This window comes from Melozone crissalis, unplaced genomic scaffold, assembly GCF_028551555.1.
Source record: "Melozone crissalis strain CALT ecotype California unplaced genomic scaffold, PUWL_Pcris_2 ptg000004l_1, whole genome shotgun sequence".
NCBI lineage: Eukaryota > Metazoa > Chordata > Aves > Passeriformes > Passerellidae > Melozone > Melozone crissalis.
In genome coordinates this window covers 2,183,212-2,206,449 of record NW_026535782.1, presented here as the reverse complement: position 1 = coordinate 2,206,449, position 23,238 = coordinate 2,183,212, and the positions used below count along the sequence as shown (strand labels likewise).

The 23,238-nt window shown below is 38.7% G+C and overlaps 1 protein-coding gene across 4 annotated transcripts in view; it reads right to left on the bottom strand.

Moving 5' to 3' along the window:
* The window catches only part of CACNA2D1 (calcium voltage-gated channel auxiliary subunit alpha2delta 1), a 368,426-nt gene extending 354,528 nt beyond the window's left edge, over positions 1 to 13,898 (bottom strand). For 2 of the 4 annotated variants that reach the window (XM_054270555.1, XM_054270556.1), the window contains exon 1: positions 13,341 to 13,896. In XM_054270555.1, the coding sequence (XP_054126530.1) occupies positions 13,341 to 13,435 (95 nt within the window). In that variant the 5' untranslated portion in view covers positions 13,436 to 13,896. Of the gene's footprint in view, positions 1 to 13,340 lie in introns of all 4 variants that reach the window. The other 2 variants (XM_054270558.1, XM_054270564.1) reach the window with 2 other exon arrangements.
* Between the last annotated feature and the right edge of the window lie 9,340 nt (positions 13,899 to 23,238).

Sequence of the window (23,238 nt, the reverse complement as noted above, 5' to 3'; positions counted from 1 at the left end):
AAGCAGCAATGATAAGTATTACATCTGTACAGAGGCAGACAAGCAGTGGTGAATTACTTGAGCTGAGAGAAAAATCAGGTGGTCTTTAGATTGCTGGCTTTAAAGTTCCTGAGATTTTTTTTCTTTACTGTACCATTTCAACATCATTTCAGACTCTCAGAGAACTACCCAAACAATGTAAAATAATGATACTTCACTGCAAATAGCCCTTATTTTTATACTGATTTTGTTTAGATAGGCATTGAGTGCTAGAAAGATTGTGTAATTGCTACGCTCTGAAAACAGGCAGCATTATCAGCCAAGAAAACCTTCATTAGTTCATTATCCAATTTTCCCAGGTGAAAGAAACATTGCATGGAGAGTGTGTGTCTGTGTCAAATCACATAGTAACAAACCACAAACTGAACCTATCTAAATTACTGTTGAATTAGAAACTCAATTTCACAGCAACAAACAAAACTGTGTACCTCATGCAGCCTAGATTTGCCTGGTAAATATTTGCTTAAGAACTTTGAAGTAAAACACATCTAAAATACTCCAAATTTTGTGGGTTTTTTTGCTGTGTTTTTATCTTTGGTTTTTTGGAGGGGTTTCTATTAAGAAAAAATGGCTTAATCTATTGCTTTGCAGACACTGTAGGAAGGTTTAATTCTAAGCAATGAAGAACTGCTCTATTTTAAGCAGCCTTAGAGTGATATTGCAGATGATTCTGCTTTACAGGTGAACTTTTTGGCCATTAAGAAAGCCTTGAGTAAGTTCCATCCAAACACACATCCCTTACTACCAGTCTAGGAAATCTGGATGTGGTTCACAAGAAATCTAACATATGAAACACTGAAATTGCTTAAATCTGGATATGGTTGCTCAAAAAAATCACTGCACAGTTAAAATACAGAGCCAGACACAGGAGATGTTTGGGCGTTTTTTTCTGCCATGTAGGTAACTAGAACAGCAAGTATTTCTCTGGGATCTTGCTGATACTTCCTGTTTGCTAATTTTCAGAAAAAAATTCCAGCTAGAAAGTAATTCCTGCCCAGTGAGAGTCTGTACCAATTACTGAGGTCACCCATCATACAAAACATGGCAGCAACCAGCACTCTCTTTCAGCAGTGAAACAAGGCCCTAGCAATACAAAAAAACCCAAAGATCTCAAAATACCACTTTGACTAGGATATCTCTATCACAGCTTTTAAGTTCAGAGAACAGCTTTGGCTAATAGTTTACTTTAAATTCCCAAAGGCAGATGCTCCTACACTCTCTCCATGTAGTGGCAACTGTTACTAGTAGTTTAAATTTAAAAAGACAAGGTATGTCCTTTGCAGCTTTACCAAAGTTATCCTCAAAATCCCCCAGTCTTACAGTGGGCTTGCATTTTGAGTCATATTCTCAATGAAAGGGGTTTCCAGAAAAAAAAAATACAATTGGTTTTGTAAATAAAGACAGGATCACAATGAAGATATTATAAGAAAACAATTTCGGCTTAAGACAGTTTCTTTTCTTGCTGTTCGTAGCTTTTCAAGTGTTTAAGCTTTTAAACTGGATAACTTACTTTAACCTTTTCAGAGAGTTTTTCTAAAGGATTTTTTAAAATATTAATAATCATTTTATTCTATAAGCACATTATTCCCACAGAGAGTAATGGGACAACTGTTGAGTAGAACACTATTCACTAAAAAGAAATAGAGCCCCAGTTCATGAGATGTGGGGAAAAAAATATTCAATCATCAATGTTTAATCTGTATTTGCAACGCTGAAAGCGCCACTAATGAATACACAAAGTGTTTGTGGAGCCATGGATACCTACAAGAATAACTGAGCATGTTTGTCCAAGACTACCTTGCAGGCTATAAAGGTACTTTATTTTATCAATAAATGGACTTATGAAAGGGAAGAAATGCTATCAGCAAAATACCTGCAAGCAAATTAACGTTCCATCCACTATAATATTCTTTATGGTCATTTGTTGAGCAAAACTCTTACCAGTCATGCAAGGAAATGATGGGTGCTTTTAATCCTGATTTTGAGAGAGTGTGTCTATACAAGGAACATATATAGAAGTTAAGACACTGGCCAAGTGCTCCTAATAGCAAAGCAGCTATCACAGCAGAATGTCACCTCATGTCCCCATAAAGCATCAGTATCATTTCTCAGAGTAAAGCCAGCTTCACTGGAAACAAATATAAAGTTTTTCGGTACCTTTCTTGCTGATTTTAATTCTAATTATCCAAAAACTCAAGACTTCATTCCCAAGGATGAATTAATTACTCGGTTGTGCATAATGAGGGGTTGCATTAAATTATTTCTATCATTCCTACCATTCCAAATTAAGCTCCAGAACTAATTGCTTAAGAAGAAAAAAACCCCAAAACCTAAAAAAAAAACTACAATAAAAGTAACTTGGGAAAGCTGTTGTCCTCTTATTGTAAATCTTCCATACCTTCTCAGTGATTTCTCATGGGCACCTCCTCACAGAACTGACTCCTTCTTCTTCTTCTTCACAAAGTAGCCAACAAACTCCATTTCTGTCCTCACCCAGCTACCCCACTCTTTTGTAGCACTCTTCTTCTTATTGGACACAGCTGTGGCCTGTTAAGGGCAGGCCTGTTCCTGATCTTTGGTGATCAGCACAGCTGCAACTCCTCAGGTGTGAGACTGCCTGCTGCACTGTCTTTATTTTCTTACATTCTATCCCTCCACAGAAAGCCACTTAGAGCAAACCTGAACATTACTAGATGTTGCAGTGCTTTGGAAAGGAAAGTATTTCTTCCTTACAATTCCACATTTTTATTTAATAAAATCATGTTTCTTCCTAATCTAGGGCAACATTTCTCAGTGCCCTCCAGCACATTAAGAACTTCTTTTTCACATGGACATTTGCTCAGTGGGGCACAGAAAATGAAGGGGTGTCAGAGCTTATCATTTAAAAGGAAGACAAATGACCACATCTGATATCACACATGGTTTCCTTGGGATATCTTACTATTGCCCTCTGCAAAGCCTAATAAAACCATGTATTACATTTTATTTTATGTAATTTTCACAATCAGGCCTTGACAGTGATGACTCATTCTGTTGCAATGAAACTTGTATGTGTTTAATCAGAAATTATTTTATGTGGATTCATCCTTGCACTCAGGATTTAAATGATACAGGACTGATACTCATTATGCTGAAATTACGCTGGTGGAAAGAAGGATGAAATTGGGTACCCAACCATTTCCAAAGGCATTAGAGTATATCCTAGACATATTCTTAGTCATGCACAGATCCCTCATGTATTTCTAATCAGTCAAAAGAGACCAGATTCTGCCTTCAATTACCACAAACCTGTTCCCCATGTGTATATTACAGTGAAATCTCCTTAAGATATGCTCCTGCACATATTAGTGATTCTCTCCCAGCTCATATGCCTACCACATAATCTAAAATATGTTAACAACAGATAAAAAAAATCTAATCAAGAAGATGCTAAGGCAACAAAAGTGGCTTGGTAAATAACAAAAAAAATGGTAAGAACTACACTTCTATTGCTACTGGCTGTAGCAAACAAAAATAATTGCATTGAAATCTGTGGTACTCCTGCTGGAAATCTTTAGAGTCTTGGTGATTGTCAGGTAATTAGTGATTACTGATGATCATCTTAGTGCTACTAGTCTGCAAACAGAAAAAAATGTATAGTTTTCTTACCATCTTTCTTATAGAAACAGGACATTTTGCTTTATTAAACACATTGATTCAAGCAGGATGACAATTTGGGTGTCACTTCCATTTTGGAAATGGAACAAAACCAGCAGTAGCCTGTGCTGCGAAAGAACCAGCAGATCACCTTAACGAGCTCGTGTCACAAGCCCTTGCTGTATTGCTGTATTTTTATCTAACTATTGTCTCTTTTTCAACTCCAAACTATCCCCAGCACAGATTTCAGACGATGCAGGATCCCCAGCTCCCAGTGATGCCCACAGTGGGAAGGGATTGGCAGGGCTGGCATAGGAGCGCGCGGCGCCGGCGTGAGTCACACCACGCTGGCTTCTCCTCACCATGCTGTCTGCAGATTTTTGCTGACTCCTCTTAGTTTCTAAAAATGCTGTTCAGCTTATGTTTTGCAATCTGTGTACATCCAAGAAGCACAGATCGTGGGGATTAACTTCTGCCACATCTCCAGATCACAAGTTACCAAAAGAAGCAGATATGATGGTGACTTTTCTACAAAGATTATGTTAAAAAAAATCACTTTGAGAACCAGGTAAACCAGAGGTATCATCCATCCAGGAAAGGATTGGCCATGCAAGTTTCTGAGGTAAAGTGGGAATACAGCAAACACACATCTTAATAAATTAGGCTTAACAGCTTAACAACACTTTTCAACTACAGGAGGCTTTAGAGGAATTAGCTAACAAATTAATCTTGACAATAAACCCTTGCCTGACTAAATGGTAAGATACTGAAGTTTCCTACTTTACTGAGAGAAATTAATATCGAAATCTAAGGTACAAAATTGGAGAAATTAGGCAAGGCACATAAAGCAAGGCAGAAAATACTACAGAGAGGCATTTAATGATTAAAAGCTCAGCCATGGTACACACAATTCAGGATGTACATCATAGAAAAAGAAAAAAGAATATTTGTGATTAAAAAAATTAATGTATACTGCCTCTTTTTTTGTCTTTTTTTCCAAAACTGGTGCCACTGAATTAATCTCTAAGAAAAGTGTCAGGTCAATAAATGCTTCCTTTATTAGGAAACACGCACACAGCGAACCAACCTACACACACCCAGCTAATTGACCTAACATGGGATTCTTTCAACAGAAGATGAGGGCACAAGAAGGTTCATTGCCCAATACACTTGGTTTCCATCCCTACATGGATCATTCTTCACTTTGATCCATCTTTGAAAAAAAAAATTTAAAAAACTTGCTACACCCATAGATAAATAATATTAAAATTACAAGTCAGACTAACAGGAAAAGTGGATTTTCAATAAGTTCTGCAGAAACTACTCTATTTATGAATGAATAGTATATTATGTATTATATTTTATTCTACTTAAATCAACAGCAAGAAAACCACATACTGAAAAAAAAAGGAACTTTTGCTTAAACATCTGCATAAGAAATGACCACATTTCTGCATTAAACTCACAAAATAGATTTTTAGGGGTAGAGCATTCCCCAATTCCTTATACTGCCTCCAGTATAGGGCTGTATTTAGGATACATAAGACTTCTACCAAATAGACTACCCCAATACACACTGGGCAAAATGATTACTGTGAGGCTTAATTTAGCCATTTACAAAATAAACCATTTTCCTCAACACTAGTCCACATCAGAATATCATTAATTAAAGGTTGTCTTTTAGCGGACTGCTGTACTTACCCCTCAACATTTTGACTGGTCTCATGGGACGTTGGATCTACATGTGCAGGACTGAGCTGTAAGACTCTGGGAAGGAATAATAATAACCCTAATTTTGTAATTCATAAATATGATGAGATGACTTCCTGTCATCTCTTTTTCATTACTTTTCTCCTTCCTGCAGTGTTGATAACACAATTCATCCATTTCAGACTGCAAAATGTTTCACTTCAATAATCTTTGACAGAACAGCTCCCATTACTCAGTTCCCTCTTATAAAAAAGGTGAGAATTTCTAATCAAGAGTCAACATATACCTAGCGTGGCAAATGTCTGCTCATTTCAAGAATGGAGACAACTTCCCTTTTACTGGTTTGTTTAAGACTACTTTAGTGTATAGAGAAAAATGCAGCACAGTATTAATAGTGACAATTTGGAACAGTGGCCTGACTTGATTTAGGTTTTAATATTGCCACCACTCTTAGCCACAGATCTTTTGTAACCTTATTTTTATGCCTACCTGCAAGAATATTTAGTCCATGCTATCAAAATATAATAAAAATCCAAGTAAAAGGTGGGAGAAATATCACTGGGGAACATTTTAACCTTCAAGACCAGTCTGATGGGAACATGCACAGGGAAAATAGGAACATTTCAGTTCAAATATTGTTTAGATGAATCAAGTCTAGCTTTTCTCTTTTAAATAATTCACATATAATTTATCATCTGATTGCTACAAAAACTAGACTGTGGACTCAGCAACTCCTCTGTGTTCTTACTTACTTTTCAAATCAGGCCAAAAATGAATCAGATGTTATTATAATGAATACATTTGAGAGACTTTGCTCACAGGTTTCAACTGAAGCATTTTATGCAGAGAAAAATCTAATCTAATAAGCACCTCCATGATACATCTAATAAAGGCTGTACAAAAATTATTCTTAGTTCATATAATCAATAGGACACATTTTTCAAAAAATCATCTTCTTTCTGCATTTCTGGATGAACATTCATGGTCCTGGATAAACAAAGGAAATTTCAAAAAATAAATATTGTTAAATCACTATGTAGAATATCTGTTACAAAATCAGACTAGAGTTCTTACCCTACCCAGCTCTCAATGAGAGGGAGTGACAATGTAATTTAAAGAGGGTGAAAATCCAATAAATCACTTTTTATAATAGTCAGCAATACTACAACTTCACATTCACATTCTGTGGTTATTTCAGGCCTGCCTCAGATTAAAAATAAGTCTGATTTTGAATTACTGTAATTAACTGCAAAAGCTTGCTGATTTGTTGATGCAAAATAATGTCAATCATTTTCATAAACTTGTTAGAAACTTTGTAAATAAATAGGAAAAAATGATACAAGGAACAGAAATTCACTCTTTGTCATCAGTTTGCTGTTGGCATGCAGAGAAAGGTGCTGTAGGGATGGACATAAGCAAAAACCATGGTCCTCTCCCTGCCACCATTAGTGTAACATTCCCAAACAGTGAGCCATCTCTTGTCACAGGGTGGCTGAAAAAGACAGTCTATTTTACATTTCACCCTGAAAACTTACTAAGTCTGAAAGGAAGGAGGAAAGGAAGGAGGAAAGGAAGGAAAGTGTGAAACACTGAGTTTGCTTAAAAGCAGAGTAGGTCAAAAAATAGTTTGGAAAGCAGTGGAGAAGGAAAAGAAAAATCCCTCCTAAGCGGAATAGCTGCAGGCACATGCCATTAATTTTAGCTATTAAAAAGTGCTGAAGTGTATTTTGAAAATCTTCACTCTTGCACAGATTTCTCTGACAGTGTCAATGGGACCTCTTCATTGCAGGGTACAAGCAGCACAGTCTGGCCCTAAATTGAGAATATACAACCCATAACCATTACTGAAGGAGAAGTGCAGCTGACAGTAATTTCACTATCAGCGCTATGTACTTTCACAGCACTACTGTGTGCATTACAAGGTACTGCATAACATAAAAATCATATTCTGCAAACAATATTCAATCCAGTTCTGCTTACTAGTGGAAATCAGGAGGGAAAGAAGAATCAAGAATCATAACTCCCCCTAAAAACAATGACCAATTTGCTACAGTAGGCAATGGCACAACTGATGCATAATTCAGCTCGCGGTCTGATCCTACAGAACAGAGAATTGCCCTACGCATGGTTGAGGAAACTTGAGTGGGATCAGGCTCTTTAAAAGATTCTGCAAGAGAGATAAATCAGAACTGCAATCTCAAATGCAAATCATTTCAATATTCATTGATACCTGTCTTGCAGCAGCTGTAGGGATAATGAAAAAGCTGATGCAGGAATGGGCCAAGAGTGATCGATCTAAGACAGAACACACAGGCACTGCCCAGGGCTGGGGGCACAAATGCAGTTATTGCTCTGTACTACAAGGTGCTAGCTCTGTTGTTTTTTGGGGTGTTTTTTTTTTTTTTTTTTTTTTTTTTTTTTTTTTTTTTTTACCAGAACACTGCTGTCATTCTTTCTATCAAGAAGTCTGATTCAGCATCTGTCAAAGATGTAAATTATGGCGTCTGGCTTTACCAAACTGTGGCGATGGTCCATTAATTTTATTCCAGGGTTGTTTTCTGGTAACTTTTTTCTTCTATTAAAGGAAATTTGTTAACAAGGCACTAGAAAAAAAAAATTTCTGCCAGCAAAAATATCACCTTTTGTCACAAAGGTCCTTATGAGCACTCTAAACACAACATGGAGCTTGAGCACAGGGGATCAAAAGCCCGGGTACTGCTGCAAAGAAGCACAAAACAGTCTGGGGCTCAATTCTACTCCTACCATGGTCAGCAACACAGAGAATGAGTCATTTTTCTCTACTAAAATGCTTCTAAACTGCAATGCCTATCTCATAAAGGTTTAAATCAAATATTGGTCTAGAAGATAACGCTACCTTGGACATGGGATTCTCGCAGAAGGCAAGAAAGGAAAAAGCACAACCATGTCACTTACCAGTGGGCAACAAGATTCTGGGTTGTTTCTTTGTTACAAAACATTTAAGCAGCAAGAATTTGACCATGCTTCCAAAGTGTTCTGCTAGATAAATATTTTTAAGATCTGTACAACAGGCCTTCTATTTAACAATGAATACATTTCAGGCTAATGTGCTGCCAAGCTCCAGCTCTCTTTCTAGCAGCTGAATTCTTGGATAAAATCATTTTGCAGGGTATGAGCAATGCAGTTCTGAAAATAGCATCACTGCAAAATGAAAGATGGCAAGAACCTCTACAATGCTGATTTATTTCAATGAAATTTCATCTTTTATTATTAGGATCTATTTTGATGCTTTCAGCTGAATTTTCATACTTAATAAAATGTAAATCTATAGAATTTGCTCCTTCTGAGGCTCCAGCATAAATACCTAGGAGAGAAATAAACAAAGAAATTGCCCTTCACAATTTAGATCATAAAATATGTGAAACAGAAAAATGTTTTGTGAATCCAAATAATTTGCATTTATCACCACCATATTTACAAGAACAATAAAAAAAGAAAAAGGAAAACAAGCAAAAAAACCCCCACCAAAACACCAAAATAAACACCACCAATCAACAAGCTGTTTCACACTTATTCTAAGTAAGTTTCCACTAGAAAAATGGATTGGAACAACATTCTTTAAAATATCAGGGGGTTTAAGCATCTTGCATAATGCTTGGCATTTAGAGATGTGCTGAGAAAACACTAAGAGGTGATATTGCACTTCCCTGATTCTAAGTAGATTACATCCTTTGGCTCTCCTTCCAATTCACTCATATGAAGGTATACTTCAGCACTTTATTTTTTTCCTAATAGTGAATATTTTTAAGTAGGTTGAGAAAAAAACAAATTTCAAATGAGAAAGCGCCTGATATTTTATAATCCATTAATACAGCAGTCTTTTCTAATTAACATCAGCAGCTAAACTGGCATTCTTCTACCACAGACTATAAGCTATAAATGGGATTTTATGCATATGAGAGGTCTCAAAATCCCCAAGACTGACAGTAGAAACAGATGAAAAGAAAACATCATAAATGTCATGTATCTACCTTTGGTAACTGGTGCCACACAGAAAATGATGCTGAGCCCAAGCCCAGGCACATTCTCAGCAGGACCTACACTTGTTAGGTCCATGTGAGGAAGCCAAAAATATGAATGTCCCAGTTGTGCAAGCCTTAATTCATATGACTCATATAGACTTCCCTGAGTTGTCCTAATGACACCAAAACAGTAAAGATGATTCATGCAAGTAAAAACTGGGAATACACAGCTTCTTTTCTAAAAATGTCCTGTCTGCATACATATAGATATATGTTCATATGTATACTATTTTTATATTATCTTTATCCACCAATGTTTTACACCAATTTATGTAAGTGGCAGATCTGTCCTGAATTTAATATTTAATGTAATACATACATACAGAACAAATGACTGAGGAGGAAAAAAATGTTAAAAGATAAAGGAAAGAGAGAAAAGGAATGGCACAGGAAAATTAGAGGGGAATAAAAAGAAAAGAAATGAAGATATACCCACAGTGATGCAGTAATTACAGAAACAGTCCCATTGATTTTGAAAGGCTTCATTTGTAGCTTTATAAAAATTAAAATATGCTTAGTTTGGGTTTTTTTCTTTTTTAATCTGTACAAACAGGCTTATTATCGGAAAGGAGAATGTGTATCTTTATGTTGTACATTACTCACTATCAGTAACAATATCAACACATGCTGTGCCAAAAGGATACTCAGGAATTACAAGATATACTTAAACTTGTCTTAAACTATCTGTCTCGATGCAGTACAGAGAAAAGAAGAGAAATAAACTGAGATTTCTACTATCGTTATCAGGCAACATACAAACCTTCTATATTTAACAGCATGTTTTTTCTGAAGTCTGTACAGATAATAAATATATAAATATATATGGCTACAAAAAAGAAGTGCTTTGCATAATGTGATAGCACTACTGGTATAGTGCCAGGAGTACTATATACAGTATTCTCACCCAAATATCTGCTGTGTTGCAGGTGTAATTAAAGGACTTGGAGTTGCTGTGTTAAAAGTAAGACCAGGGTATCTTGTACCAACAAACAGATCCCTAACACATGGCACAACTAATATGATACATTTAACTGGAATGCAATATGCATCAATCAGCAGCTAAGCCTTATGGCTCAGATCAAGACACAATTACTACTAGACTTTAATAGTTCATTAAAGGACAGCCTTCAGTATTTGCAGTGAAATATTTCAACACTGGCATGCAAACCTGCACAGATTTTCAATGAAAAATTAATGCCACCATTTCATACAACACAAACCTGCACCTGAAATTGTCTATATTTTGCTGTGTAAACATACCAGGGCCTTTTTGCCTTATCCAAGAATTAAAATTAATCAAATTACTGAGATTCTATTACACAGAATAGGCATTGCATAAACCTTCAGCATTTCTTGCTAAGAATACTACATACTTCTATAATATTATATTGGTGATTGTGACTTCTGAATGTTTTAGTAAAAGCATATGTTGAAATATTTATTAATGCAGAAGAAACAGATGACTGAAGGAAAAGTGATTGTACAATAATAAGTTGTAGAAGAAATCATATACTCCACAGCCCTGAATATGCACATTTTTCACACAACAGCTAGGAAATCCTGCTTCCTCAGACCAACTTTTTCACTAAGAGAAAAAACAGACTGAAAATAATGGGGAGAAAGCAGGTAGCTAAGCACAGAATACCAGCAAACCTCCAGTTCTTCAATTATTCATATCCTTTCTTTCCTTTATTCTCCTCTCCCATGTTTTTTTTAATCTCTATTTTTAATATTCTTAATATATAATACCTTTTACATTAAGAGCATTTGCGTCACTTCTCATTGTTCTTCCCCATTTGTAATTTTTAGTAAGAAGTGAAACACTGCTGTCAAGTCTCAAAAAAGAATAGAAAAAAATGTTTTCTCCTTCACCTGTTACATCATTACTTTTTGCTAAGCAGCTCTCCCTGCATCAACCTGTTGTGTGCTGCCTTCTAAACAAACTAAGCCTTGCTTGCACTTTGATGCTATTTCAAAGGAGAAACAGTACCGTGAGGGATGCACAGTCTCTATAGATTGTTTCTGCAATATTTCAGGGGAATAATAATGAGAAAAAAAGAGCAAACAGCAAGTAGATTCTGCAGAACATGGAAATTTGATGACTAACATATTCTGAATTACTTTATCATAGGTATAGTTATAATTGTAGTTACATGTTTCACTGTTGTCAATTTCTATTATCATGACTGTCAAAAAAGGTGAATGCAAAAGGAAATTAACAAAAATAGATGGAGAAACAAAACCAGTTTTAAAAGAATATCACATATCCTTATGTTAAAAAGCAATCTGGACTTCTATTTGAAATTATATATATATTCTTTTTATATGATATTATTTTAATTTCACTGGGTTCTATTTTTCTTTCTCTTTTAAACCCAGAAAAATCCACATAGAAGATAAATTGTAATTAGTTGTGTATGATAACCTTAGCAGCTCAATAAGAAACCGTAAATATCAGAGCTCAAAAAACCATAAATACGGGAGCTCAAACACAAGAAAACAATGAATTAAAAAGCCCTGGGTTTGTTTGTATTTTGCTACACTTGCTTCTACGTGGCACATATTTATACACTGCAACGCGAGAATGTTTTAAAAGATAATTTTCCCTACAAAGGAAGACTGTTTTTATTCAACTTACTAAGATACACTTAGTATCTTCTATCATATCTTTGTATTCCTTTCATTTAACCGTGCGAGCATCCCTTTGAGTCTTTCATAATGGAACCGATACTCAGAACTGAATCCAATTATAACAACCTACCAGCAGTACTAATTGGTGAAAATGCATTGCTGGTAATTACTGCAAGGCATCCTTCTGCCCAGGATGAGCGACACCAATAAATTCTACCCGGCGTTAAACAATAAGGAAAGAATACCATTAGCACTGTTTTTCTTATGTAAAATGCATTAAAGTGAGTCATCCACTTAAAAGTTACCTACTGGTAGCTTTAACCCAGATTCAGGGACTAAGGTAAGTGCTTCAAAAAACCAACCAAACAAAAAGAATATAAAAATAATGAGGTGAGAGAGAATAAAAAGGAAGAAAACACGATCACATAGTGCTTTCTCGTGGATTTTTTTTTCCCTATCTGTAGGCGAATCTTCAATACGTATTGGCTTCCTTTTATTGCATCACTATTATTTGATCTTTGCACCGCTCTGGGCAACACTTTCATGCTAATAATTCTGCAGCGCTTTAAAGATTTCTATCTCAGGGCCAGGCAAGGCACCGAGCTGCGTGCACGGCGAGCATCCCTCAGCTCTCGCCAAGATATTTCTGAGAAGCGACGATCTGCAAGGCCGAGGCTGAAGGAAACGCATCTCCAGCTGTGTGGCTTTAAGTGTGTGTGAAATCCCCTTCGGGCAGGACCCCGTGGAGCCCCGGCATTCCCGAGCCCGGCCAGGCAGGAGGGAGCCGGGGCTCGGAGCTCCCGGCCGCGGCCGCGGGAAGGCAACGAAATCCGCCCTGCGTGGGGATTTGCATCGAATCGCCAAAGTTTTCAGGGTTTTTTTAATAAACAGTGTTGAAACTCCATCCAGGGCTGGAATAACCTCTGTGGGAGGAAGGGGCGGACTCTGTGTAACTCGAAACTTTCTTCTCCACAAGGATGACCTGACGGGGTGGATCTGGGAGCCGCTGCGGAGCCTTTACCTCAAAAGTCCCGCCGCCGGCCGTCACCGGAGCTTCCCCCAGCGCGACCGCCCCGGCGGGACCTTCGGCTACCCTGACTGCTCTAAGCAAAAGCTGCCGAAAACCTACAGTTTTTCCCGATCTTCACTTTCCGCCCGGTCTAACTTGATTTCCCTTTGTATCGCCGCTGTCTCTGGAGCCGAGGAGCGCCCCCGCCCCGGCCGTGCCCCCGCCCCGGAGCCCCGGACCCCGCTGGGACTTACGTGGTGGCCGAGGGGAAGGGTCCCTCCGAGGAGTGGTTCATCACCACGGACTGGAAAAGTGTCAGGATAAAGACCAGCAGCCAGCCAGCAGCCATCTTCCTGATCGAAGATCGATCCCCCTTCCCCAAGTCGGCGAGACGGCAATAATAATAAATTCAATTACGGTGTGTGGCGGTGCGGGGGGGGCCGTGGTTCTTTAAAGCCTCCTCCGCTCCCCCCACCCGCCCCCTCGCAGGAGGCGCAGCCCAGAGATGCGCGGAAAAGCGGGAGCGCGGCCGAGGGTGGGGAGGAGGAGAAACGATGGAGATCTGTGGGTGGAGTGGGAGAAGAGGCGAAACAGAGAAAAGAGAGCGAGCGACAGATACTCCACTCTCTGCTACTCCAGCGGCAGCTCCAGCTCCATCCGATCCGCCGCCATCAGCGCTACTTTTGTAACAGATCCCACTCTGCGTGTGTGTGCGCGCGTCCTTCCCTGATTTATTCCACTGATTGCAGAGCAGAAAGAGGAGGAGAGAGGCGGGCGGGGTGGCGGCTCCTGGGAGAAGAGGGAGGGAAGCAGGCGATGGAGTTGGAGACGGGCGGATCGCTGCCGCTCCTGCGCTCGCCGCCGGCAGCGGGGAAAGCGGCGGGGGCGGGCCGGGCCCTGCGGCGGCCGCGCTCCATACAAGGCTCCCGGCAACTCCGGGCCGGGCCGCCCCGGGGCCGCGCTGCCGCCCCGCCCCGCCCCGCGCAGCCCGCTCGCTATTTTTAAAACCGCTTCGTGCCTTGTTTTAATTCCAGCCCCCTCCTCCCTTCTCGGCACGGACCGTGTGCCACCAGTCTGGGCTGCGATTTAAATAGGCGTCTCATGGATGGAGCTGTAAACGCCGCTCTCCCTCCCCGCGGAGCCCGCCCGGCCCCGGCCGCCGCCCCCGCCCTTGGCAGCGGCGTCCCGGGCCCGCAGCATCCCCGAGCGCCTCCGCGGAGCCGCGCCGGGCACGGCCGGGGCTCCTCGGGCTGCACCCCCGCCCCGCCGCACCGCTCACCCGGTAATTCATTTCAGAGCCCTCTGGAAATCCACAGGACGCATTGCCTCTCGCCTCCTTTCGTTTGTTCACGCACACCAGTCTCTGTGGCAACTATACGCTCTCGGTGTAAATGTAGAGAGTAATCCAGGGAAATATTGCTTAGCCTATTTGTTAAAGCAGTTAAAAGTTCAGTGACAAATCTGGTTTTCTTTTTGATCTGTGGGTTGGTTTTGTTTGTTTTTTCTATGTCATTTCATATTTATATTTTAATATATTTACTTAGTTCAACAGGTGAAAATGAAAGAGCAGACCCAGTATTCATTTTGCTTTCACATCCTCTGTATTTAAGGATCACATCATGAATGTATCAACTCACAACAATTTCTATAAAACAGGAAAGTGCTGATCTCTATTTTAAAGGTGGCAAAGGGATCAAAACTGAGATGCACAAATGAAGAATTGAGTGCTCACATTGCCCGGGCTCAAAGCCAGCACGATATTTCAGTTGCAATCTGTAAAGCATGCAGTCACTCATCCACATTGTCTCTGGATTGGAGCTGGCACTTGGGAGCTCGTGGGAAGAACTCCCAGTTGTCTTCACCTATCCACCTACCCATAGGTACGTAGGATTCATCAGGGTTTGGATGCAAGTTTGAAATAGCATTTTCTAAAATGGTTCTGCAGCCTTTAGACTCAAACTGTCTGAAGAATATCTATAGCTCAGCTTTTGTTGGTATCCATAGGCCGGGAAGTTTTGCCACATGAGGTGGCACCTCTTTGGGCACTTACCTGTAACTGCTCAGGTGAGCATCTCTGCTTCCCCACGGGAATGTCAAGGGTACCAGCACAGTCATGGCTTTGTGACACAAAAGTCCTGCTTCACATGAGATGGATTGTGGGGAGATCTGGGGTAGAAAGATGGTAGGGAATGGATTAAAGTCTTGGAGAAATGCACAGAGGAAAGGGGCTAGAGATGTGAACAGGTTGGACAAGACCATGACAAATTTACTTGGATAAAGTAATTTACTTAAATAAAGAAATTTACTTAGATAAAGCTCCTCATTTTTGGGCTCTCACAATAAGAGCAGAATTATCAGCATCAGGTTAACATCAATTCAGTTATGAACATGAATATTGAACAAAAACACTGATTCTGCTCCTTGATAGGACTCTGGAGTTTGGCTCAAGTTCATGCCTAAACTCTGCTGAGTTACCAGGAGCCAGATGTTCTTCAGTTAGTTGTGCCCCAAAACACCTGCAGTTTTGCAGTGGGCAGCACAGTAATGGATTAACACTGGCAACACCCCTCCAGAATAAATGGGAATGCCCCACCTGGCTCCTTCCCTACCTGAAGTATCAAGCATATGCCCATTTATTCTCTTCTCAGCAGGAAAGTGTTCGTGTTAAATTCCCAGCAGTGCTGCCCCCAAGGGCCTGTAGAGCAAGCTGTGTGCACTGAGCTGGGAAAGAGGTGTTCTCCCAGGGGATAACCCTCTGGAGTGGGCAAACAGAAAAGTACTGACATGTTGCTGTGGGAAAGAGAGGGTGCAAGTAATTGTGCAAACACACAGAGGAAAAAAACACACAAAGGTGGTCTTGTTTATTCTTCAGCAGGTGAGAATAAACAAGACCACCCTTACTCACAGGTACCATTTTAATATAATGTAAAGGAGACCAGAAGATCAGGAAATGACAATGTAAATTAATAAATAGATAACTAAAGGGCTACACAGGAATATTTCTTTCATCATTAGTACAATTTTCTGTAAGCCTCACTTCTGATGCTTATAGAGCTTCTTAGGGCAATAATTATAGCTGCAAATAGTTCCAACAACAGTAACACATGGAATGGCAATGGAACTGTGCAATGCTTGACACCCCACCTAGTACTGTAAGGTCTGGATTAATCAGTACTAATACACTGAGCAACAGCTGAAAAGTGAAAAAGATTCTAGAGGAAATACTGCTATGATTTTTAATTAAGAAGTATTCAAAGCTTGCAATCTACTGTGCTATTTACAACTATATAACAAGACCCTCTGCAAGTTAATCCTGCTGTGAGCAGTGTGAGTGCCTGTGGAGCTCACTGAAACTTGGAGAGAAAGAGACAAGTTGTCTATTTGAGGCTCCAGCTTGGAGGAGAAATACACAGGTTAGATCCAAACAGGCTGGTTGAGGTGTGGAGGAGCAGCCAGGGCTGGAAAATGGAGCTTGACAAGGGCTCTGGCATTCTGTGATAGACAACTCAAGATCAACCTGCAAGCTTTTCAGGATTTACAGGTAAACTTGAACTGGAGCCCAGTTTTGAGAAAAGGTGGAATCAAATAACAGTTTTCCTGTAAAATTAAGTAAGGCTGGAAGTCAGGTTTTGAAGTTTTGCCTTTTTTGGAATCTGAAACTCAGGCATATCCAGTGCCAGCCTGAAGCATGGGGAAGAAAAGAAAGCAGGATTTATTCCATGAACAATTTATTATTTAATTTATTATTTAGTAATCACCCAGTCTTTGGTTCACCTAGTTATTTATGGCCTAAAAATTCATTAATTTTCCAGGTATTTAATAAAGATGCAGAATGTTTAGAAATGCTGACCTCATCCTACAGCTGTGTATGGACATGAGCAATAGGCTTCAAGTGAGTTCCCACTACCTTCAACAAGAAAGTGTGATTGACATGAAACATTAAATTAGCAGAGTTCAGTTTCTTGGTATGTTTTCACCCTCCCATAATGCAGAAAAAAAATAAAGCACAAATGTAGTTCCATCATGAAGTTTTAAAAAGCCATTCAAGTTTCCTAAACAATCAATTTCTTTACATTTGCTGATTAAACAATTTTCTTATACGGTCACTTTTAAATACATGGCATGTACTTCACAGAAACATTGCACTGCAGAAATTCTTGTAATTTATCTGCATTGAGATTCCTAAAGATCTATTACAGCAGACAGATCTTTTTCTTTAAGCACTTGAATGACAAACAACGAAAGTAAATCTTCATTCTTACTTCATTCTAAATTCATTGCCTCTCATATCTGACTGAGACCTTTCTGTGAAGGAGCACAGGAGCAACAGGCACTGATATAATGAAGCATCCTACAGAAAGTTTGCTGGGTAGCTGTTTGGTGGACTTGGCAGAGTTAGGCTTGTGGTTGGACTCTTACCTTAAAGATCCTTTCCAACATAAAAGATTCTATTCTATGAATCTACTGAAAGTACTGGAAATCTTTCAACTGACCATGGTAGTCTATATTTGTCAGAAAAAAATTCCTATTGCAAAGCTACAACATTTTATTTGCATCAAAGGCTTCTTCTCAGTTCATTTAATCTGTGGCAAGTATTAATTAATGATCAAGCTTTTCTCTTTTATTTCACTTTCTGGATATATTATTTATGTTTTCATGTCTTATTTACACCATTGCAAATCTAGCATAAAAGACAAAGGAGCAAGGCCCTCTGTCTCTTAATCATTTTTTAAGAATTCAAATTTTTTATGTTAGCATCAGAATCAAAATTTTATTAATCTGGTTTTATACTTGTATATAAACTCATTTGTTAGCAATCTGAATTTTCAGAAAAATTCTTGAAGCCAGTGACAGGTTAAGACCACACATGCAGTGATTGCAGCACTTGTGTGAATAGATGAGGCAGGATTACCAAGTGCCTTAAGTGTCTTTTGTGGGGCCATAATAGGCAATAAATCTGTACTGGCTTTATTCTTGCCAGCCCTCATCAGCATTTTGCTGAGCACATTCCACCTTTGTGCTTGGTGTAACACATACTACACTAGATGGGACTGCCAGATGTTGCTGGATTCAGCCAAAATGTGCTTGCTGAAATATAGCAATAGGTGTGTGCATGAGCCTGGAGAAAGGTGTAAAGCACAAATCTGATGAGGAGCAGCTGAGGGAGCTGTGGATGTTTAGTCTGGATAAAAGGAGGCTCAGGGTGGACCTTATTGCTCTGTACAACTGCCTGAAAAAAGGTTGTAGAAAGGTAGGGTCAGTCTCTTCTCATGCGTAACAAGTAATAGAACAAGTGGAAATGGCCTCAAGTTGCACCAGGGAAGGTTTAGATGGGATATTAGAAAAAAATTTCTTCATGGAAAGGGTTGTCAAGCGCTGGAACAGACAGCCCAGTGAAGTGGTTGAGTCACCATATCTGGAGGTATTTAAAAGATGTGCAGATGTGGCATTTAGGGACAAGGTTTGGTGGTGGACTTGGCAGTTCTGGGTTAGCAGTTGAGCTGTGTAATCTTAAAAGTAAACTATTCCAACCTAAATGATTCTGTGATTCTGTTCTATCATAATCAATGCCACATACCAAAGTACTATTTACTTCCTGGCATGTAATATCTTCTTTATGTCTGTGTTTTACATAAGGAAGGAGGGGTTATTCTTGCTGAATAGTTCTAATTCCATTTGTTGGGGCAGGACAGACTAGAGACCTGACTAGAGACAGCCTGATCTCAATTTCTAATTTCACGGGTAAAAATGGTCTTATTGGAGTCTACACCAGATGGAAATGCAAGATCTAGCCTGTTGCAAGTGGGATGAATTGTTTTACATGTTTGAATTTGATAAAATTTATATTGCAAAAACTTTTTGACCTACAACCACCAGCAAGATAATCAACACTGTTTTGTTCTCACCCTTGTGATTTTCATATTTGAGTAAGCATGCTGGATCTGGTAGCAAAACCTTCACTATTTGGTAAGACTGTTTATGCTTTTCTTTTTATTGTCAGATTTGAGGAAAGCATTCATTCTAATTCTAGTCATTAGAACTGTACACATTTTCACACTTGGGTTTTTTGATACTGCAGTTAAACCAACAATAACTTTGGGATAACTTAATATTGAAACTTGGAGTCCAGAACAATAAAATTTCTCCCAGTGAATAAAACTAAAAATAGTTTATAACCAAGTTACAGTCAGAAACTTCATCCATGGCGCTGATTTTGCTTGGTGTAGAGTTGATTTTCTCCAGAGCAGCTTTTATGGGGCTTTGCTTTGGGCTATGTTGAAAACAGTGTTGATAACACAGGAATGTTTTAGTTGTTGGTAAGCAGAGCTTACACTGTAGCACTATAGGGAAATAGTAGTTTGGTTCTGAAACATTCTGTGTTCATTCTAATATTATCATTAATATGTTTCTGAGTTTAAAAGGATTTTTTTTCATTAATCACTGTGTTATATTTCACAGTGTAATGTAAAAGTGCTCGTTGTAAATCTCATATTGTTGTTGTGACACCATTCTCAGAAAACCATAAATGTCAGTCATCTTGCTGGAGAACACCCTCAATTGTAAATATTAAACTGTGGTATGTTCTGAACTTGTAAAGAAATATAACTTCTAAGAGCAGTCTTATACAAATAACATGTTTTATAAAGTCAAAATTGACAGCATTTTTGTACAACCTTGTCCATTTTCTACCAATTCCCTAATCTATTTCAACTTAGTTTAATCCATCCCTTTCATTGACTTGAAGCATATACAGTTCTTTCTTGAAACCAAATATATATATATATTTCTTCTTTAATCTCCCAAATCGGACCATTTTCTCCATTGTTTTCACCCTGTGAGATACATTCCTATGCCAGTAAATGATTGTCTAAATGTAAGGATGGGCCTCTCCTGAAATCAGGTCTCTTGCCACTTCATAGGACTGAAAGAAGGTACATGGACCCATGGAGATGCACTCTCTGTGATGGCAACAGAATAATCATTGCAAACCACTGTCAGCCAAATGGTATTAAGCCATCTCAGCATCTCATACTTACTTAATCCATTTAACCTAATTAAAAGGGTGGTTATCAAAGGTACATTCCAATGTTATTGATGAGATTTTACTGCAATATTCCTGCAAAAGAACAAGTGCTGTCGTGCCATCCAGCCACAGATGCTACTTTTGGAAGTTCAACAGGGTAGGCTGAACTTTAGTAGGAAGGTTGTATTTGTGCCCCCTTTTTGGAGCACAGCTGTTGCTGCTCCTGTTCTGCGTTTGGTGAGATACTCATAGACCCTGTGAGAAAAGTTTCCTTTTTTTTCTTACCCAGTTGAAGTCAATGGGCATAGACCAGCACCTCCGCAGAATGGTTCATCCTGCCCTGAAATATGGATTGTTGAGTATTGGTATCCTGTTTGATTTGCTTTATATATAAACTAGTAGTAAATATAAAAACAACCTAGAAGGAATACTGGGCAGAGAGATGGAGAAAAAGTAAGAATGAACGATTATAGAGCAAAAATAAGAAAATAACAGGAAGGTAAATATCAAGAAGGAAGGTTATGCATGTGGAAATAAAGACATGCATATTGTCCTCATTATGTATCATACAAGGAAAAGAAATTTTTTTAAAGGAAATAGGTGAGAAAAGGTTAAAGTGAATCAGGAAAACAGGGATGAGGAGGAAAAAAATCATTAGGAAGATGAGACAGTAAAGGGAAGAAAAACTGTGTGCAGATAAGGAAGACATGCATCCTAAGTAAGTAGGAGAGGTAACGAAGAGGAAAAAGAGGAACGAGCTTGTCGCAGACATCTTTTATGAAAATCCTTTTCTTAGGATTTTTTCCTGCTGAGAGGCTGAGGGGTTTCAGCAACAAAGTGTAAACAATGGTTATCTGCTGCTGTGGAATGCAACAGGTGCATCTGTGATTGGCCCATCTTGGATGCTTCCAATTAATGGCCAACCACAGCCCAGTTAGCTTGGACTCTCTGTCCGAGCCACAGACCTTTGTTATTCATTCCATTCCATTCTTAGCTAGCCTTCTGAGATGAATTTTTCCTTCTATTCTTTTAGTATAGTTATAATGTAATATATATCATAAAATAATAAATCAAGCCTTCTGAACATGGAGTCAACACTCTCGTCTCTTCCCTCATCCAAGAACCCTTGTGATCACTGTCACACGAGCTCACCAAGAGAGGTGTGCTCTACACAAGTGCACTTGTCCACTTAGTTGTAAAAGATGGCACAAAGAGTGGCAGGAAGAACTCAAGTCTCTGTTGTGCCAGGGGAGCAGAGCAGAGGCTTTGCCCTGTGCTGGATCAGAGCCAGGTCAGGCCCATCTGCTGTGCCCTGCCCCTAAGCAGGGCTGAGATCAGCTCAGGTGACAAAGGGCACAGAGCTCCCAAAGGAGCACAACACCCAAGCCTTGAGTTCAGGGAGAAGGCAGAGCTCCCTCCTGTATAACACAGCACACCTCAATCTGGTAAGACAGCTTCTGCTACACTTTTTACACCAGCTGCAAAAATTATGTAAGGAAAATTTGAATCTTTTGTGTGCTAATAGTTTCTAATGAGGAAAACTAGTGGGATGGATGGTAGACTTCATGCCAAGTAGCCTTAAGAGATAATAAAATAACAAATAAATATTTATAGTATTCCTGCTTCAATAAAGCCTGAAGACATATAAGTTCTCTCATCTCTTTCATGATTTATTAAAAATCTTTAATTGGCTGTTCTTAAAAAATTCCATTTTGACTTTTAAAGTGAAAAGTCAAAAGATAAAAGCATCTGTAGGTAAACTTCCACATCTGATCTGCCCATATATCTAGAATTGAAATGAAGGAATGGATTTAAAAAGTTACATTTCAAGCTCCTGCTCTCATTTTAGCAGCAAGTGAGATTTTTATGTTGTTGTATTTGAAAGGATTTAGTAAAATATTTGCATTTGCCCATAGTATCTATATGGGTCTAATTCTTTCTGGAATCATGTATCATTAAGCTATATAATAATTATGTAATTTATTTATATGGGTTAATGCCTCAACAGTCCAAACTATTTCAGAAGCCATAATATATCACTATGGTAATGTTAAGCCCCCTTGTTATAATTGGGTTTGTACAGTCTGCCATTCCATGCAAAGCAACAAAGGGCAGTTCTGCACAAACCACTCCAAATGTTGGAATTAATTGTGTTGTAGCCTTCATGTTGCACTTGCAGATGTTATTAATCACTGCTACTCTCTGTTTAATAGCTGTTTCTATAGTAACTCTGATTTTTTTTAGAGGGTGTGAAGGGAAGTAAGTTGAGTAGTTGTTTTGTTTGTTGGGTTTTTTCTCCCTACAAGGAGGACAAAGGTAATCTGACTATATACACCTATATAAATATATATATATATGTATATGTTTAAATACCCAAACCCTAAGAAGTGCAAGAAGTGCAAGATAAACAAAAAGCAATGACACAGAGGAACAGGAATGCTTTCAGAAGATATCAAGCTACTCAAATGATCAATTACTGAAGTTAACAATCTGCTCTTACTGATCCTTTAAAGTTTGTAATTTTTGCCACAATCTAGAAAGTCCAGTGAAGTGAGAGTGCAAGCAGTGCAAGCAAACACAGATCTGTGTCTATGTCTGTGTCCAGCACCACAGATTTACTAGATACAAACACATTGCCAGTGATGCTGACCTAGGACTAAAAGGCTTAAAACATACATCTATGAAGACTTAATAATAAATTTAATATCTTGTATGAATTATAAGCTAACCACGGCTGTGTAACCTGCATTTGAAATACAGTTTTTTAACTGCCCAGCATATTTGCAAGAACAGAGTAAAGTATGTAGTGTATCAGCTAATACACCAAGTATCTGTTAACTTTAAGTCATCTCTAAATTTTGTCTTCATTCAACACATGCTTTTGGTTAAGAAGTATTCTAAAAACAGGTAGAATGTCCAGGTAATTGGAGATGTGGATAGTTTAATATTTACTCCCTACATGTATCAGAAAATAACGTAAAAATAAATTCATAAATAGAATTACTGATAAATTAAAAATTATCATCTCTTTAAACTACCAGAGTGGAAAAAAAGTAAGATTTATTTTGATATTTCAAGATGATATGCTTAAATAACAGATATAATTCATTTTAAAGTGTAGCATATTT